Source organism: Periplaneta americana, chromosome 15 (assembly GCF_040183065.1).
Source record: "Periplaneta americana isolate PAMFEO1 chromosome 15, P.americana_PAMFEO1_priV1, whole genome shotgun sequence".
Taxonomy (NCBI): Eukaryota; Metazoa; Arthropoda; class Insecta; order Blattodea; family Blattidae; genus Periplaneta; species Periplaneta americana.
This window is the reverse complement of record NC_091131.1, coordinates 119,158,270-119,177,396: the sequence shown is the minus strand read 5'-3', so window position 1 is coordinate 119,177,396 and position 19,127 is coordinate 119,158,270. Positions and strand designations below refer to the sequence as shown.

Below are 19,127 nucleotides of genomic sequence, written 5' to 3'. Positions count from 1 at the left end.
CTGTTTTTGATAAGATTTAGGCAAACTATAAATACTAAGCATAGTTTGAATTTGTGTACCTCGAACGTTCTGTCTTTAGCAGATGGTCCCTGCGCCGATCTGATTCCTCACCAGGGAAGTTCCTCAATTACCCATGCATCGTGTGTGATCCACACATAATTTGTTGAAGACTTTTACATTTGTTTTGGATTATTAGAATGTATTTATTTCGGGATTATTCGATGCTGTTTTTGATAAGATTTAGGCAAACTATAAATACTAAGCATAGTTTGAATTTGTGTACCTCGAACGTTCTGTCCGTTGTCTGTGTTCGTGTTGTCTTTAGCAGATGGTCCCTGCGCCGATCTGATTCCTCACCAGGGAAGTTCCTCAATTACCCATGCATCGTGTGTGATCCAAAAGAATTAACCCCTACGGACACTGTCTTGTAAGACCCAGAAAGCAGGAGGTTAAACGGATAGAAAAATAATTCCTGCGCCAATTAAAATATATTATTCGCAATCATTCCAATAAAAATTGATTTCAGAAATACTTTGCAGCCAGTGGATTGCAAATTCCTCTTGCAATCATCATAATCATACGATTTATTGCTATCTTTTAGTTTACGATTTTAATACGCTTCCGACTTGGGGGTCTTCCTCCATGTTTCTTCCCTTCATTACCTCTTTCTCCACCAGTCTCTTTAAATCTGAAACTTCTGAAAAATTATCTAAGATTATGCTAATAAGATAAAACCACGAGTGCAATTTATTAAGATTATTCAACGAATAAAATTAAATAACTTGCAAAACCCAATTTCTTAAATAAATAAATAAATAATAATAATAATAATAATAATGATAATAATAATAATAATAATAATAATGATAATAATAATTGTAATTATAAAAAAGAGCAAAAAGATATTATTATGTTTCCTTGTAATGAAGTTCAAAAACAAACTGCTATTTATCACGACATACCAAGTACTATCACAGTCTAGTATATACAGTCACGAAGCTTGAGTTGTTGAGGGTACTAGGAACAATAGACTGTGGCGGTACTATTTCGCATTGTCTGTAATGAGGCGATAGTAGCGATTCTAGTGGTTAGCAACTATCTATGGATGCATATTTCTACGTATTGAGCTTCGTGACTATATATACCAGACTGTGGTATTATTGCCAACTACTCAGAGGGAAATACGAAACAACAATACTTAACCTGAAAAGTAAGATAAGCTGAAATGTTGAATTAACAGAATAAAAACACGAAATGTTTTTACAGAATTTATTGATTACTTGAAGTTAAAGTTATTGGAAACGCAATTTTCAAAGTTAAATTTTGTTGACATTTCTTCAGTTTCTGTGACTGACACTGAAGTGGAATGGACTGAGCTGGAGGTAGAGGGAATAGCAATGGAATGGGTAGGATTTCATAAATTTATCTACGATCGATGAATGATCCTGTTTACTTATCTGCAAACAGGGTTTTAGTGATGCTGCATTCGCGTGACTTGTCATTTTTATTAATTCTTCTTCCTGTATCCCAACCTGAACCATATTTGGTACTGCTGTTGATACATGTCCAGTATTGTACGAGGCGTCTTACCAGATCAGGCGCTTCCTTACAAAGCTTCCATGTAAAAACAACCAGGGAGGTTTCCTAATACTCGGTACTCGTTATATAAGCTGTTAAGTCAGCCATTGCTGTATAATCATGAAAGATGTGTATTTTCCCTGGACCAAAAATATATATTACAAACTGACTAGAATCACATCTAGTAACAAACTTTAAAATTCTTTTCAGAAAGGAGCCACTGTTTAAACACAAAAACGACCTATGTAACGAGTACGGGTACTAGGAAACTACCAATAACAGAAAAACACATAACTTATAACAAATGTTCTAATGATAACTAAACTTCTATTTACAGATGGACAACCTAGGATTCCAACACGACGTCGAAGAAGCTTCGTTCACCCTAAGCGAAAACAGCAACAATGAGTATACACGACATTCCATTGTGGATCCGCATCTTCTTCCAGGCAAAGAGGACAGCAGAGTAGAGGCCAGTTCACGACATTCTTTCTTGTTACCAAAAAAGACGAAATGTGGCGCTCCGAACGGTAACCAGCGCCCAGCGAAACTATCATCGTCTTCGTTTAATTTACCAAAGAATAAGACATTAAACAAGTACAGACGCTTTTCGGAATCATTTTCAGCTACTAGTCGAGTTCCTTACTGCGTCGGGAAAATTTTGAACATTCCGTCCAGAGAAGATCACGAGAATGTTAAAAGCGATAATATAATATGTTCGTCGTTTATTGTAAGTGACAATAATAATATAAGTAGTAACAAACCTGTGCCTGATTCTAAGAGATGCCAGAAACACTCGTGCGATGAAGTAGACAACCACTGCGTAGGCTCGAGATCTGATCTCTCGCCGGCTGAATTTCAGCCAAATAACCTGAGGATATGCTCACAACAAAACAACTTCCAAGGAAACAATTCCAATTCATCTCTGCTGAACAACGTACAGGAATGTTCAAACCACACATCAGTGCCTTGCTTACCCCTAAATAATAGTTACCACGAAGGGTACCTGAGTTCGATGCCGTCCTATTCGAAACCTTCTGTAAGTATCTCGCCATCTTTTTCACACAAAAGGAACTTGATTAGCGACACGTCGCTAGACATTCACAATACGATGTCATCACCGGTAGCTTTCGTCAAGTCTACAAATAAGTACAGTAATTTGAGCCCTGCTCAATCCTTCCTCAACAATGCTCAACGTTCTGAAAGCCCTTTTCCATCGTTGAAGAAGAAGCATCAACAGTTTTCTGAAGAAGATGCGGATATGAATTCGTCGCCGTGTTTGACAAAATCTCAAAATAATGTCAACAGTGTCCTAAGTCGTGCCACGTTACCAACAGTGACAATAAAAAATGTGAGAAATCAAAGCCAAGAATACCTGACGACATCGCAGTCGGGAATACCGACTGTGTCTGGGTCGGTGCCCATGTACTACTCCGGCTTCCTGAACCAGCAGCAGGCCTCCCCCAGACCTTGCGCCGAGAACAGACAGAACATGAGGCGGTCGTCTAAGATTATCGGCGACTTGGGAAGTCATGTCAGCAGGGGGGCGACGCTCAAGAAAAGAACTATTCTCAGGGGCTGGAAACTACAGTTCATTCCTAGTGACCACTCCAGGAGGAGAGCTGTCGCGCTGTGCTGCATCCTTCTGCTCGCCTGTGCGTTGGTTCTGGTTGCCACTGGACTAGTCATCTACATGACCACAGGTGAGTCCATACTCTTCCCTATGTCATTTTTAAATACCGTATATATATTTTATCGCGTGCATGGAGCTCTAAAGAAATATAGAAAGTACATTGTCACTCTTTAATACACAGGAAGATTCAGAAGGAATAGTCGATATTTTAGAGGATAGTAATACGGAATAATGTGCTTTAAAGTTCATATAAACATGTGTCCAATTTTCAATGGGTGTGGACATTCTGCTGTTTAAATGTTACGAATAACAAGCATTGCAAATGGCAAGAAGGAAAGAGAAACGACTTAATGATTACATTTAATGCTTATTTACGTAGTATCAATACATTTCAACTATTAAATACACTTTTCCGCTCTGTTGACAAAAATAAGTGTTGCTCTTCTGAGGTCGCTTTGTCGTTCTTTCACGAGAGCAGTATAATACTGTTCATAATGCGAGCGACCAATTCGTCCTTTCTCTTAATTTTCCTTTCATTAATTCTACAGACAATAGACAGGAGTAAGGACTGGGAGCCTTGGCGGCCAATGCATATCACCATGCTAGATCATCTGACTAAAATATGCAGGGGCTCTGTCATGCTGGAAGAACATGCTCATTGCTCTATACACATTATTAACATTGCTGCACTCACAAGCAAACATTCTCATGGGACAGATAAAGAAGTTATTTTTTTATTCCACAATGTTAATAATGTCAAAACAAGTCCTTATACAAATTTTGGCCACTCAACCGCAATTACGAAGCCGTCCAGGAAGTAGTTTTCACTGGGGCAATTTACAGAAAGAAAACACAATTTCATAGATTTATTGAAACAGAGACAGCAATTGTTGCGATAGTTTTCAATATATTCCCCACTGAAATTGAGGCATTTGTCATGCCATGGGATCAATTTTTGTATCCCCGTGTCGTAGAAGTCTGCCGCCTGAGATCGGAACCAGTGTGTGACCTCTCTGTCGATCCCACGGTATGACAGATGTCTAAATTTTGGTGGGGAATATGTTGAAAAATAGTGCAACAGTTGTATCTGTTCCAAAAAAATCTTTCCATGAAATTGTGTGTTTTTTTTAAACGGCCCCAGGGAAAATCACTTTCTGGACGGCCTCGTAATTGCGATCGAGTGGCCAAAATGGCCAAAATTTGTATAAGAACTTGTTTTGACATTATTAACATGGTAAAAGAAAAAAATAGCTTTTTTACCTTCCCCAATGGGAATGTTTGCTAGTCAGACAATCTCAGAAGAGCGAAGCGTAGTATTCATTTGTACTTAATCAATAATGCAGTGCGTAGTCACTTGTCGATCCTTTATACAGTAGAGAAGGCAAGACCTGTCCTGTGACCTTATCATGTGCCGTGGCTATATCACCAATGGATATGGAGGGGGATGGTAGTTTTAGTCTGAGATGAACTTCTGTGTAGGTAGATTCGTATACTATTAGCCATCCTGAAACAAACTCTCTTCCTGATAGCTTATTCTCTCCCTTGTGGCACAGCTCACATACCAGGTCTCGTCTCCTCGTCTGTACCATTTGTAATGTTTGTTCTGAGTAACACTCAAACAGCTGTTTCTCCACACGCATTGAAAATTGGATACATGTTTATATGAACTTTTAAATTCAGAATAGTCCCTACTATCACCCCTAAAATATTTACTACGGGGTGATCCGTTTGGGTATGGATAAAATAAAAACACCGTAAAACATTTACTACTGAACTTTATTTGTTGAAACTTTGTGCATACAACACTGAAAGATGAGAGATTCCTCAGAGCTCAACATGTCCCCCATTGCGCACCCTGCACAACTCATAACGGTGATGCAATTCAGCCCATGTCCGTTGTAACATAAGAGGGGTGATTTGTTGAAAAGCTTGAGTAATTTTTACTCTCAGATCATCAATGTTCCTGGTTTCTGTGAATATACAATGTCTTAAAAAAAAAAAAACACCACACGAAGTCAGGAGGGGTTAGATCTGGGGAGTTTGGGGGCCAAGCCAAGAGATAGCTGCTTTTCATACTGGGTTTCGCCTGCGACCTCCTGCATTTTTTTTTAACACAGAACTGTTTCTACAATTCGATACCACAATATTATGGAATCGTATTTAGGTATATTAAGCACGTCATACTCACGTCGAAATTCCCTTTGAACTCTTTTAACACTCTCAAATTTAGCATACCAAAGAACACATTGTGCTCGCTCTTGATTCGTAGTAGATACTTTAATAATCTACTATTTTCATTTGTCCTTTGAGATTATGCATTGTTGATTGTCATATAGGCTATGGAAACTCCCGTCTTTTAAACATAATATAACCAACAAGAAATATTTCCTACTATCATAATAGCTTTATAATAATAGATTAATATTATCCATACCCAAACGGATCAGACTGTATTATTCCTGAATCACATTTATATTTGCACCATCACACGTATAATGAACGGAGTGGTATTAACGAAGTTATAGTAACTATATGCTAACGATCTTTTTTTCTAAATATGTTTGAACTTAACAATGTTAGTCATATTTGATGTTATAGAAATTTCCTCCATCCATTGATTATTTCACTGTTCGGTTTATGTAAGAAGACTTTCGTGTACTTGCATTTAAAGACATTAACTACGCCATTGCTTTTAATTCGCATAACTAATTAACATTTCTTGTAGAGCTATAAATTAAGTTTCATTACTCAATCCTTGTAACAGCCCGAGGAAAGAGCCACTGCATAAAGAAAACAATTAGTCAAGGACAAGGTTATGACAATTTATGTTTGAAACGTTTAACATGCCAAATAAAAATAGATCCAATTTGCGAAATACTTCGAGAAAATAAAAACACTACTAAAATTGGTCTAACAAGACAGGTAGAAGTATACCGTACGTCCATTCCTGGATAGTTTCAATACAAGGTTTCTGGAAACAAAGGAGCAATGTGTTGTTTTCCAAGTTGAATTTGCAAGTTCTATGCAACCCTTCTTCTTCTTTTGTATTGGTATTTTCCAGTTTGTTTTCTCATATATTCCGTGTGATGATTAGCTACATCTCTTCGTTCCATCTTTTTAGATGTCTGTCTACTTCTGTTCTTCCTCTAGTTCGTAAATCCTTTAGGCCTATTGCTTTAATAAATCTTGTATTGTCGGGTCTGGCTACGTGAGAGTTCCACTGTCTTTTTCTTGTTTTTACAAATCAACATCTATAATATTACATTTCTCTCTTACATTCTGGTTTCTGATTCGGTCGTCTTGTTTTGCCTACGATGGCTCTTAAAAGTGTTCATCTCTGATGTTCTCGTAAGTTGTCTAGTTTGATTAATGTCTGCTCTCGTGTCTGTTCCATATATCATTATCGGTCTTACACATGTTTTATCAATTTTTGCCTCGCTTTTTGTTTGTAAATATTTGTTTTAACCATACAGCGTCTAGTAAATGTCCTGATATTCTTCAAGCTTTGAAAACCTGAGTTCTTATTTCGTAGAAAAACACGGATGAATGCTATGCAACCCATTCCAGTTAAATACAAAATTGTGTGTATCACAAAAAAGGTTATTCTTTATATTTTCTTCAGATCTCCGAAAGTAATGTAAGATGTTATTTTGTGTTTTATTGCATTATTTAATTTCCCTTTTAAACTACAGACATTATTTAGAGACTGAAGGAGAGCGTGTTGAATAAGTACTTGTAAGATATGAGTAAATGAGTGAATGAAAGTATGCGTAAGAGAGGGAGTAGGTAGATTAATGCAATGATTGTGTACATGAGTACGTGGACGATGAAATAAATGTACGGATGAATGGATGAATAAACAGATAAACAGTGGTGTGTGAGTGGGTGAATAAGCAAGTAAGTGAGCAGATGAAGTGGCTGAATAAAAAAAGGAGTGATTAAGCATGTGGGCGAAATAAAACAATTTTCAACTTTTGAAAGCCAATGATTGGGCAGATATACGGTATCGATAATTGTACTGGTGGGGAGATGAGTGAATGAGAATTAGTAGACAACTGAACGAATGAATGAATAACTGGGTATGAGATTGGGCTAACGGTTAAATGAAATGAAATAAATGTACAGAGAGTTCCTATGCAGTCCGGTCCCACTCCAAACTTTACCTAACAAAATCTGTCATAGGGCGGCTAGCGATTGTACGCCGGTGTACGGAGAGATCTGTGTACGCTGCCCTACGCAGACTGGTCCCACTCTACCCCGATTGCTTAGCTTCCTCAGGACAGGCGCTCCGCACTATCGTCATTAAACCGACTGAACATTACAACCTGGGACCGATCTCCATAGAAACTATTTGTATATGTGGATAATGAGCGATTGTTCATTGTATGAATGGGTGATAAAGGAATTACTGGATGTATGAGCGGGTGAGAAAAGAATCACTGGATGTATGAGTGAGTGAGAAAGGAATTACTGGATGTATGAGTGGGTGAGAAAGGAATTACTGGATGTATGAGTGGGTGAGAAAGGAATTACTGGATGTATGAGTGGGTGAGAAAGGAATTACTGGGTGTATGAGTGGGTGAGAAAGGAATTACTCGATGTATGAGTGGATAAACTAGGGAGTGTGTGGGTGAGCGAGGAAATGAGTGGCCAAATGAATTGATGAGTGGTCAGATGAGTAAGAAGTGATGGATAATTTGATGTAAAAATGGACAGGTGACGGAGTGATTGAGAGAATCAGTGGGTAGATGACTGGATCTATAAGAAAATAGTTTCGTAAAAAAACAAATAGGTGGACAAGTGGCTGAATGAGCGAATGATAAGATGTTGGTGAAAGAATGCATTACTCAGTGTACAGTAATAATTCATCAGTGAGTGAATGAGAGGGCGCGGCGTTGCAGGCGGATAGTGACGCAACTGATGAATAATTGGGCTTATAAAAGGATTAATTAATGATTGAATTTGTTGATTATTTTATAATGAACGTAATACATCCTCTTATTTCGTTGCGTCGTGATTTCGTTTTTGGAAGTAATAGATTGCCAGCTTGTAGCTCGAGTCCTTTTGACTGTGGAACCTGCCAAAAATGACCTTCACTTGATGCTGAATATTCATCACGGCATTTACATCCTGTGCGACGCTGAGCTGTTTCCCATCAGTTTTCCCATTCAGCACACAACAGTTCCTGTACAACATCCCGTTGAATTTGCTCTCTCTTTCATTGGTAATGACAGGAACAAGTTATGCACTGCTGGTAACGATGAGAGATCAAATATATTAACGATGGGTTATCGTCAAACACGCTTATCAACAGGATCCTCAATCATATTACTGTAACCATCATCATCATCTGTATCATCATTATCACAATACCTTTCACTATCAAACCGTCACTTTCATCACCACCGTCACTTTCAGCACTTTCACCACCACCGCCACTTTCACCACAATCGTCAATTTCATCATCAACATCACTTTCATCACCACCGTCACTTTCATACCACCGTCACTTTCACCACCATCGTTACTTTCACCACCATCGTTAGACTACTTACACCACCATCGTTACTTTCATCAACATCGTTACTTACACCACCATCGTTACTTTCATCAACATCGTTACTTTCATCAACATCGTTACTTTCACCACCATCGTTACTTTCACCACCATCGTTACTTTCACCACCATCGTTACTTTCACCACCATCGTTACTTTCACCACCATCGTTACTTTCATTACCACCGTCACATTCATCACCACTATCACTTGCACCACCATCGATACTTCCACCACCATCATTACATTCATTACCACCGTCACTTTCATCACCACCGTCACTTTCATCACCACCGTCACTTTCACTACCATCGTCACTCTCATTACCAGCGTCATTTTCATCACCGTTATCACTCTCATCACCACCGTCACTTTAATCACCACCGCCACTTTCACCACTGCCGTCACTTTCGTCACCGCCATCACTTTTGTCACCTCTGCCATCTTCGTCACTTTTATCATCACCAACACTTTTAACACAATCGTCACTTTTATCACCGCCGTCAATTTTGTCACTTCCATCACTTTAATCATCACTGTCACTTCAATCACCACCGTAATTTTTATCACCACCTCTACTTTTACCACCGCTGTCATTTTCGTCACCGTCGCCACTTTCGTCACCTCTGTCACATCCGTCACGCAGTCCTTTCACCACCACCATCAATTTCACTACAACAGTCACTTTCACCACTATTGCCATTTCACCACCATCGTCACTTTCACCAGCACAATCACTTTCATCACCACTGTCACTTTCGTCGTCTCCGCCACCTCCGTCATTTTTATCACCCCACTCACTTTCATCACCACTGTCACTTTTATCGGCACCGCCACTTTCACAACCGCCGTCACTTTCCTCACCTCCGCCACCTGTGTCATTTTTATCACCACCGCTGACACTTTCGTCACCGCCGTCACTTTAATCACCACCGTCACTTTCATCACCACCGCCACTTTTGTTGCTACAGCCACTTTTACAACCGCCGTCACTTTCCTCATCCCAGTCACTTTTATCACCACTGCTGACACTTTCGTCAGCGCAGTCACTTTCGTCACCTCTGCCACATATGTCACATTTATCACCAGTCACTTTTATCACCACTCTCACTTTTATCACCACCGTCATCTTCACTTTTATCGCCGTCGTCACTTTCGTTTTCATCTCCACAATCACTTTCATAACCTTCTTCGCTTTCATTACCAACGGCATTTTCATCACCTCAGTCACTTCGTCACCATTATTAGGCCTACTTTTATTACCGTCGTCGTTATGAACAAGATGGCTACAGTCACCACGGCTGCTAATTACAGCACCACAGTCGTACTAACTCTACGGGCGCCACTATAACAAAATATTTATCATCATGGTATTCGGTATCATCACTACCGTCACTTTTACGACTGTCACTTTCCAAAAATGTGGCCTCCGCGATCTCCAGAATTCAATCCGGCCGACTTTTGGTTGTGGAGTTACCTTAAATAACGAGTTTTTCTCAAACATCCAACAATCCTTCTGCAACTGAAAGATACCAACTCGCAAGAAATTGCCAATATTCCAAGACATTATCTGCAAAATGCTGGTGCACGGTGATAGAATGCTGTAAGTTGTACAAGAGAGCCGCGGACATCTTCCCAGTGTTTTGTAAACCCCGTTGTTTGCCCAACACTGTGATGTTTTTGTTTTTTTCCCTATCTCAAATATTATAATATTTACAGCAATTTAATGTTTGAACTGACTTTTGAAATACCCTATATATTGAACACATGAAACAATATTTTCACAACTAGTGCAAATAATATACTATTTTTGTCCTAATTATTCACTTTTTAGTTTGATATATACCTACTATTAATCATATTAATATTGCTCAGACTTAATTTCACATTATTTTCACAACTAGTGCACTTGTATCATTTTTTTTCTTAATTACTCACACTTCACTTTTAAAAATACTAGTAATCATATTATTAGTATTACTCAGACCTAGTTTAAATTTTACATGTTAAGATTTTTTGCAATCCTTATAAATGTGTTTTTGGCTAAGGTAATACAATTTACAGTTAGACTATATGTGTCCTGACTTTTTAATTTAATATTATAATACATTCACGTTTTCCCAAAAGTTTTAGAAATTTCACTCGTACCACCTTTTTTCTGAATCCTTCATATATAAGGAATGTGAAAGGGAGAAGAGTTCGGGGTAGAAGAAGATATCAGATGATAGACGACATTAAGATATATGGATCATATGAAGAAACAAAGAGGAAGACAGAAAATAGGAAAGACTGGAGAAAGCTGGGTTTGCAGTGAAAGACCTACCCTTGGGCAGAACACTAGATGAAATGAAAATTAAATACTTTTATTATTAGGCCCTAATATTATATCCTATTATTATTAATATTATATTATTAATATTTATATTTATACTATTATTATTGATAATAGGCCTATATACTATTGTTATATATTATATATTATTATTATTATTATTATCATTATTATAATTATTAATATTATAATATGATTATCATTTTTAGTATTATTATTATTATTGTTATTATTATTATTATTACTATTATTATTATCATTATTATCCATTCGGTGTTCTGTCCAAGGGCAGGTCTTTCATACCAAACTCAGCTTTCTACAATGTTTCCTCTTTTCTGCCTTCCCCTTTGTCTCCTCATATGATCCATATATCTTAATGTCGTCAATCATCTGATATCTTCTTCTGTCCCGAACTCTTCTCCTGCTCACCATCCTTCCATTGCATCCTTCAGTAGGCAGTTTCTTCTCAGTTAGTGACCCAACCAATTACTTTCCCTCTTCCTAATCAGTTTCAGCATCATTCTTTCTTCACCCACTCTTTCCAACACAGCCTCATTTCTTATTCTGTCTGTCCACTTCACACGTCCCATTCTTCTCCATATCCACATTTCAAATGCTTCTATTCGCTTCATCGTAATATTCATGTTTCTGCTCCTTACAATGATACACTCCATACAAAGCACTTCACTAGTCTCTTCCTTAGCTCTTTTCCCAGAGGTCCGCAGATGATCTTTTTTCTAGTAAATGATTCCTTGGCCATTGCTATCTCCTTTTGGCTTCCTGGCAGCAGCTCATGTTACTGCTTATAGTACATCCCAAGTATTTCAAGCTGTCCACTTGTTCTGCCTCTTTTAGAATTCGAAAGTTTACCGTTTTTATATATTATTATGATGTACCGAAGTTACCGTTTTTATTTCTCTTCCTATGACTATGTTCTTCGTCTTATTTGTATTTATCTTCATCCTTTACGGTTCACAGCTGTCATTTAGCTCCAGTAGCATTCTCATAATATCGTCTCCTCTTATGCTAACAACGCCATATTGTCAGAAAATCTTGTGCGCTTTATTCTTTTTCCTCCTAATATCACTCCTCCCTGATTCTGAAAACAGTTCTTCCACTAATTTCTCCAAGTAGATGTTGAACAGAGTAGGTGATAAAGGGCATCCTTGTCGTACTCCTATTCCAATGTCACTTCCTTTTGACATTTCTTCTCCTATTCTGACTTTGACTCGTTTCATATAAAGATTACTGAACACCCTTCTCTCTTTCCAAGCCACACATATTTTACATAGAATCTCCATCAGTTTATTCCAATCCACTCTATCAAAAGACTATTCTAGGTCCACAAATACAACATACACTTCATTACTATTATTATTATTATTATTATTATTATTATTATTATTATTATTATTATTATTATTATTATTATTATTATTATTATTACAAATATATATTGCATTATATTAAGGAACACGGAGGTTCATTACCACCCTCACATAAGCCCTCCATCTGTCCCTAGCCTGAGCAAGATTAATCCAGTCCCTAATATCATATCTCACCTCTCTCAAATCTATTTTAATATTACCCTCCCATCTACGCCTTGCCTCCCCAAGGTCTTTTCCACTCAGGTCTTCCAACGAACACACTATATGCATTTCTAGATTCACCCATACATGCTACATGTCCTGCCCAACTCAAACGTCTGGATTTAATCTTCCTAATTATGTCAGGTGACGAATACAATGCGTGCAGTTCTGCGTTGTGTAACTTTCTCCATTTTCCTGTAACTTCATCCGCCTTAGCCCCAAATATTTTCCTAAGTAACTTAATCTCGAACACTCTTAACCTCTGTTCCTCTCTCAAAGTGAGAATCCAAGTTTCACAACCATACAGAACAACCGGTAATATAGGTAACTGTTTTATAAATTCTAACTTTCAGCTTTCTGGAGACCAGACTGGATGATTAAAGTTTCTCATCCCAATAACAGGCATTTCCTTTTATTTATTCTGCGTTTAATTTTATCTCGAGTGTCATTTATACAGAGTGTTTCCGAAGTGGTGTTACAAACTTTCAGGGATCATGGCGAAGACACATGTATCAATTTGAGATAAGGAACCCTGGTCCGGAAATGACCGAGTCGAAAGTTACAAGAAAAAATAGTTGTGTGGAAATGAAATAATTTTATTCCTCTGTACACCTTATTTATGTGTATTTATCTGTACATCTTACACATACTGTATTCATCTGACGTTGTTTACGTTGTCTACTTACAGTATTTCATTCAGTGCGCTGTCTGAGGGGTGGGGACAGGAAACTACACTAAAGCAATGCAGATAGCGTAATGTCTAAAGGACATGGTCGGTCCTGATATGCACGTCTGCAGACAGCAGTGTATGTGTACAAGTTGCAGTGTCCAGTCGATCAGTCCTAGTGAAATGGAGGAACAAGAGAGCGGAATAAGCAGACCTGATTTTCTAATACGGATGAGCCAATGGGAACAGTATACAAGCTCACAGATTGTAAAGGGGCAAGTACCCAAGTAGGAGACATCCGGCCCATACCATTTTTCCACGACTGTTCCAAAGGTTAAGGGAAGGAGGACACGTGTTGCCAAATTACAATTCCATTTCCACAGAACTATTTTTGCTTATAACTTTCGACTCAGTCGTTTCCCGGACCATGGTTCCTTATCTCAAATTGATACATGTGCTCTTCGCCATCATCCCTGAAAGTTTGTAACACGACCTCGGAAACACCCTGTATTTGTTACTGTTGCTTCTAGATACTTGAATTTTTCCACTTTTTCAATGGATAGATTTCCAATGTTTATAGAGTAGAGCATCGATTATCCGAAACAATTGGGGATAGGGGGTGTTCGGATAACTTATTTTTCGGATAACCGATCATTTAGAAAACAAATTGTACCGTTGTCATAGGAGCAGTATGAAACAAAGAAACTCTGATATTAAACACAAAACTGTACATATATATTTTGTATCACACGTCTTACAAATAACACAGAGAACTGACTAGCCTAATTTGACATGTTCAAAATGGCCATTGAAGTAAAATTGCTGAGTGGAACGCTTTCGGTTAACCGATGTTTCGGTTCATCTGTATTCGGATAATCGATGCTCTACTGTATTTCCATTTCGTACTATGTTCTGGTCACGAGACATAATCATATACTTTGCTTTTTCGAAGTTTACTTCCAAACCTATCTCCTTACTTTCTTCATGTAAAATTCCCATATTTTCCCTAATCGTTTGTGGATTTGTTCCTAACATATTCGCTTCTTACGCATAAACAAGGAACTCATGTAACCCGTTCAATTCCAAACTCTCCCTGTTTCCCTGGACTTTCCTAATGGAATATTTTAGGGTAAACTTAAAAAGAAAAGGTGATAATGCATCTCCTTGCTTTAATCCGCAGTGAATTATATTATATTATATTATATTATATTATATTATATTATATTATATTATATTATATTAATAATGTGCTTAGGAAAATATTTGGGGCTAAGAGGGATGAAGTTACAGGAGAAGAGAGAAAGTTACACGACTAAGAAATGCACATTTTCTGTTCTTCACCTGACATAATTAGGAACATTAAACCCAGACGTTTGAGATGGGCAGGGCCTATAGCACGCATGGGCGAATCCAGAAATGGATATAGAGTGTTAGTTGGGAGGCCAGACGGAAAAATACTTTTTGGGAGGCCGAGACTTAGATGGGAGAATAATAATTATATTATATTATATTATATTATATTATATTATATTATATTATATTATATTATATTATATTATATTATATTATATTATATTATATTATATTATATTATATTATATGGTAGTGGTAGCGTTGCTCATTGGAGCTACTGCTCTTAGGCCTACTGCTGCTAGTAGCAATGCTATCATGGATGGTATTACGACCCTTAAAGAAATATGTCTGGACTACTCTTATAACAACAAGAGACATCACATTGACTGCTCACACGTACCCTAGGCGAGTTTCCAAGTCTCGATCCTGTCTTCGCAATACTTTGCCTATTTCACGTTCAGATTCTTTGTTACAATATTTAATGCGGTATTCGCTTAAATTAATCATGTCTTACTTATTAAAGTTATTTTTTTTTTTCAGCCATGAAATCGCTGCCCATGAAATTGGAAGGAGCCAGTCACACAGGAGAAACTGGTGAGTGTAATAAATAATTTTAATACTTTTCCTGTAAGGACATCAGACATGTCCATTTTTCCGGGCGTTGGATGATATATATTAGCACTTGTAGTATGATACAATGTGTAGCATAAATATGTTTCCTAGAATACATTGGACACAGATTGTTTTTCTCTCTTAATTTTAAACATGCACTATGAATTCTATATTACTATTACTACTAACTATTCTTAAAACCCTCTCATACAACAATGTACCACGCTCACGGGTTTTGAGGGAGTGACGGGGGAAAAATTGTTTTTCTAAACCTCCGAACGTGAAGCTGAACGGTAGCGTTCTCATTCGTTCGTGAATTTGGTTTAGCTTGCTTTCTCGAGGACCGGACTGGAGACGGACACATGCACTTAAGCACTCATTGTGCGCTTTGTACAGGGTGGAAGGAATATAAGTGTGCAGATTGTAATAGATTGGATAGAGCAGGGATGCTCACCGTTGACTCGATTGAGTCACAAACACCACCCCTCCTTTTCTCCCACCTCTTCGCAGCGCAGCCAGTGCAGTTGTTTGTAGCGAACAGTAGGAGAACATCATAAACATTCAGTGCCGGATTCATTATGGCAAGTCGATCTCGGCACAATTTCCATAATGATTGGGAAGTGCAATATTTTTGTGTACAGGAAGGAGTGTATTGGATCAGATGCCTAATATGTAAGGCATTAATTAAAGCGTTCTCCAGTTACAACATTAAAAGGCATTTTAGACTGTGTGATCGTGATTACGGAAGTCACGTTTTGTCTGATAACTGTAGTCATATTATCCGCAGTAATTTATTATCTCTGAACGTTATTAATATTATTGTAATTTATATGTTTACTATTATAATATATTCCGGAATACTGTTATTTTTGCTACTGCTATTGTTAATATTACTCGTATATCGAACACTGATGACTAAGTGGTGATAATAATCGCTATAAATGTGCATACAATACGAAAATAATAATAATAATAATAATAATAATAATATTATTATTATTATTATTAATATTATTATTATTATTATTATTATTATTATTATTATTATTATTATTATTATTATTATTATTATTATTATAAGTTTCATCATCAGAATAATGACCACTAAGATATTAAAGATCACTTAATTTGTTTGATCGTTATGCCTGACTAACCCAAACAGCTAAGAACAATATATATGGAATTCAATATGTGTCATTAAACTTGATGTATGTTCCTCTTGAAAAAACAGAAATAGCAATTCATTCTGTGTATTCTCATCAAGCGAATTTCTTTATTCTTTCATACACACACATGACCACATTACACCCTCGTTCAAATCTTTATCCTGGCTGCAACTTAGTAACCGTAGAACACTTCATTCGCTCTCTCTTCTGTTTCGAGTTCTCCACACTTCTACTCCAAATTATCTTCGTTCCCGGTTTAACTACTTATCCTCCAGTCACAATCTAAACGCCAGGTCACAGGAGAGCCAAATCCTAGCAATTCCTGCCCATAGAACATCCCACCACTCATCCTCTTTTACTGTCTCAGTCCCCCGTGAATGGAATTCTCTACCTCAGAAGATTAGGGGCTGCCAGACAATAACCACTTTCAAGAAAAGGCTAAACGATTTCTTACGGGCGCACTCAAATTGAAGTTATACTTGTGATCGAGCTTAATAATTAATTTAATTTAGGTATGACTATCATTACTATTATTATTATTATTACTATTATTATTATTATTATTATTATTATTAGTATTATTATTAATTATTATTATTATTATTATTATTATTATTACATAATTATTTTATTGGTGTTGTGAAGATGAAAAGAATTGTCATTGTATTATATTAATCATGTATTATATTGTCTTGTATTTGTAGTATTGTATTGCTTTGAATTGTATTGTATTGTATTGTATTGTATTAATTATGTTATATTCATAGCATTGTAGTAATTTTTTATCATACTGGTTGAGTGGAAGAGAAGGCCGCATGGCCTTAACAATGTCAGTTAAAATAAACCATTATTATTATTAAATAGGATGAAGTGACAAATTAAATAAAATATATTATAGATATTTTTAAATTCTTCATTATTCTATATACCCTTTTAACACTTACATAATCCCTTAATCACTGATTAACTTTATAACTTCTTTACTGTGTTAACGTATTAGGTAATTACCTGGCTGACTAGTTTCGAAGTGTTATCCTTCATTGTCCAAAGCCTAGTCTTGACAGTAAAGAAGTTGTAAAGTTAATCAGTGATAATTTTAAACGTTTGCTTCATAAAAATGAGTTATTATCTACTTGGGAGAACAAGAAATCTGTACTCGTGTACTACATTATTATTATTATCCTGTTCATTCTACTAGTAAACAAGATTCTGAACTCTCGGTTGCCGGATGTATCCGCAAGTTTATGCTTGGGGGATTCGGCTATAAGTGTTTGGGGTGTGGGTTTATAATGTATGTTATGTATCTCTGTGGCAGGATTCGGAGCAGTTAAACTATTTTGGTAATGGATATTTTAGGCTTCCAAATACAGTAGAGAGGGCTTTGTAGAAATGTGACTGCGGATACTGTGACATATTGTAACTTTACAATATAGTGATTATTTTGAATTGAATTGCGATAATATAAGAATAAAAGTACTTCACAAAAGTGGTACCTATTTTTCTCTCACATATATATATATATATATATATATATATATATATATATATATATATACACAGAGTGAACGCTATTTGGGAAAAGAAAATTGTACCAGAACAATGGAAGGAGTCCATAAATTGTATTTTTAAGAAGGAGGACAAGAGGAATGTACTTTTGTTGACGTCGTACAAAATATTTTGTCCAATATTCTTTTGAGACGATTAACTCCATATATGGAGTTTTAGGCGTAATAAATCGACTATTGATCAGATTTTTTGTATTCGACAGATATTGGAGAAAAATGAGAGTATAAGGGTGCAGTACATCAGTTATTCATAGATTTCAAAAAGGCGTATATTCTTATTGAATTTGGTATTCCTAAGAAACTAGTTGGATTAATTGAAATGTGTTTCAGTGAAACATACAGCAGAGTCTGTATAGACCAGTTTTTGTCTGATGCTTTTCCAATTCACTGCAGGCTAAAGCAAGGAGATGCACTATCACCTTTACTTTTTAACTTCACTCTAGAATATGCCATTAGGAAAGTTCAGGATAACAGATAGGGTTTGGAATTGAACGGGTTACATTAGCTTCTTGTCTATGCGGATGACGTGAATAAATTAGGAGAAAATTCACAAATGATGAGGGAAAATACGGGAATTTTATTTGAAGCAAGTAAATAGGTAAATTTGGAAGCAAATCCCGAAAACACAAAGTTTATGATTATGTCTCGTGACGAGAACAAAGTACGAAATGGAAATATAAAAACTGGAAATATAGCCTATTCCTTGAAAAGGTGGGAAAATTCAAATATCTTAAAGCAACAGTAACAAATATAAATGATACTCAGGAGAAAATTAAACGCAGTATAAATATGGGAAATGCCTGTTATTATTCGGTTGAGAAGCTATTGTCATCCGATCTGCTATCAAAAAACTGGAAGTTGGAATTTATGAAACAGTTATATTACCAGTCGTTCTGTATGATTGTGAAACTTGTACTCTCAATTTGAGAGATGAACAGAGGTTAAAGTTGTTTGAGAATAAGGTGCTCAGAAAAATATTTGAGGCTAAGAGGAATGAAGTTACAGGAGAATGGAGAAAGTTACACAACACAGAACTGCACGCATTGTATTCCTCACTTGACATAATTAGGAACAT

At 36.6% G+C, this 19,127-nt stretch overlaps 1 protein-coding gene across 1 annotated transcript in view; it reads left to right on the top strand.

The window, feature by feature from the left end:
* LOC138715294 (uncharacterized) overlaps window positions 1-19,127 on the top strand; it is a 676,115-nt gene that overhangs the window by 367,656 nt on the left and 289,332 nt on the right. Inside the window, exons 2-3 of the mRNA XM_069848057.1 lie at window positions 1,916-3,281; window positions 15,250-15,303. Coding sequence (XP_069704158.1) covers window positions 1,916-3,281; window positions 15,250-15,303 — 1,420 coding nt within the window. The remainder of the gene's footprint in view (window positions 1-1,915; window positions 3,282-15,249; window positions 15,304-19,127) is intronic.